We start from the raw sequence: 1,794 nt of genomic DNA on the forward strand, positions 1-1,794 counted from the left end.
GCCGCCTCCTGGGCCAGCCCTGCCAGCACCAGCAGGTTCTCCCGAGCCTTCAGCGCCACACGGCTCTTCTGCGAGGAAGAGGAGGAGGAGGGAGGGGTTGTCACATGGCTGGCAGTGCCCACCATCCCCTCCTGCCACCCCCTGTTTGCCCGTACCTTGCTCCTGCACAGCCCCACCAGGGCGGTGACGAGGTTGCTGTCCCTCTGTGGTGGGCAGGGCTGGGCCGGGGGGCAGCTGGCAGTGGTGCCCGGGGGATGCTCCACACCCTCCTCCCTGGGGCTGTCCGGCAGCTCCTGGGCTCTCCTCCCGTTCAGGACGCTCTTTCCCTGGAGAGGAAGAGGAGCAGCGAAGGAGTCACCACCTTCCTCCTCCTCCTCCTCCTCACCCCAAGCTTTGCAGCTGCAAAAAGGGGACCCCAAATTGTCCCACCTGCACTGGGGGGGGGCTGCTCACCTCCAGGATATACGGCAGCAGGCTGGGATCCTGCTGGATCTTGGAGCAGAGGACAGCGGCGAACTGCACCTCCTCCTTCTCCGTGCCCGAGCCCAGGCGGCCGCTGCTGAGCTGGAGCAGCTTCTGGGGAGGCAGGGAGAGAGGGATGCGGGAATTCTGGGGGCTCTCCCACCCCCTCTCCATGGGCACCGCTTCCCGGGGGGGGGTTGGCAGGGATGCAGCCAGCCCAGGGATGGGACCTCACCTGCACCGGCCTGTGCACGTTGAGGTAGTGCAGGAGGGGGTGCTGGACCTGCCCCAGCACCCGGCTGAAGAACAGCAGGACCTGCTGCCTCATCCCGGGGGGATACTGGGAATGAGACATGGGGAGGAATCAGACAGAGCCCAGTTACCTGATTTCCCTGTAACTGCCCCAAATCACCCACTGGTTCACCCAGGGAGGTGCCCCAAAACAATGCATGGACCCCCCCAGCACATCCCACCTGCCCCGGGCTCCCTTTAACAATCAGGGATTTAACTCAGTCCTCTGCACTGAAAAATCATTGGGGGATTATTTCCCCTTTTCCCAGCGATGGGGAGTTAAACCCCAGCACCCCAGCACCCCAAATCCTCACAGGCACAGAAAGGCCAGCACGTTTCCACAGCCCACACCACACTTACACCTGAATAAAAATCTATTTATAGGGACCTCATTATTATTAGCAATAAAGGAGCAGTAGAGCCGTTATATTTGGGCAATATTTACTTTTCCAAACCCTCCTCATCCCACAAAGCCAAGCAGTGATATGCCAGCTCTTTCTGCACACACGGGGATGAGATGGGGTGCAAGAGCCATTCAGAGGAGCCCCAGAAAGGATCCCAATGGGGATCTTAAATGGAGGAATCCAAGACTCCCTGAAAAAAGCCAAGTTTCCCCTCCAAAAAGCCAAGCCCCCCGACCGTCTCACGCTTCACAAAGTCTCACTTCCAGTAAAAATGCTCAAAAATCAAAATTACTGAGTGGCACCACATCAAGGAGCTGGAAAAGACTGCGAGTACTCCAGCTCTGGGTGGGGGGGCTCCTTCCCCCTGGAGCCGTTTTCCCGGCGCTGGGACACCCACCTCGGCCTTTCCCAGCGTGCCCAGTGTCTCCAGGAGCTTGTGCTGGAGCAGGTACTCGAGGCACGGCCCCGTCTCCCCCGCCGGCTGCTGCTTCTCCTCGTACACCAGGATATCCAACATCTGCTTGAGGCGCCAGGGAATGTCCGTCTGCCTGGCCGGGATGCTCTCGTCTGTGGACACAGGGATGGGGGGCTGCGGCGTGTGCCCCCCGCCCCGCTCCCAGGGCACGCGGCGAAGGGA

The 1,794-nt window shown here is 60.7% G+C and overlaps 1 protein-coding gene across 1 annotated transcript in view; it reads right to left on the reverse strand.

Annotated features, from left to right (window-relative positions):
• FAM160B2 (family with sequence similarity 160 member B2) overlaps window positions 1–1,794 on the reverse strand; it is a gene marked incomplete at its 5' end in the record, with an annotated part of 20,863 nt that overhangs the window by 16,351 nt on the left and 2,718 nt on the right. Inside the window, 5 exons of the mRNA XM_029958438.1 lie at window positions 3–68; window positions 156–326; window positions 454–576; window positions 698–802; window positions 1,555–1,724. Coding sequence (XP_029814298.1) covers window positions 3–68; window positions 156–326; window positions 454–576; window positions 698–802; window positions 1,555–1,724 — 635 coding nt within the window. The remainder of the gene's footprint in view (window positions 1–2; window positions 69–155; window positions 327–453; window positions 577–697; window positions 803–1,554; window positions 1,725–1,794) is intronic.

The sequence above is a fragment of the Manacus vitellinus genome, unplaced genomic scaffold (genome assembly GCF_001715985.3).
Source record: "Manacus vitellinus isolate BGI_N305 unplaced genomic scaffold, ASM171598v3 scaffold_154_pilon, whole genome shotgun sequence".
Taxonomy (NCBI): Eukaryota; Metazoa; Chordata; class Aves; order Passeriformes; family Pipridae; genus Manacus; species Manacus vitellinus.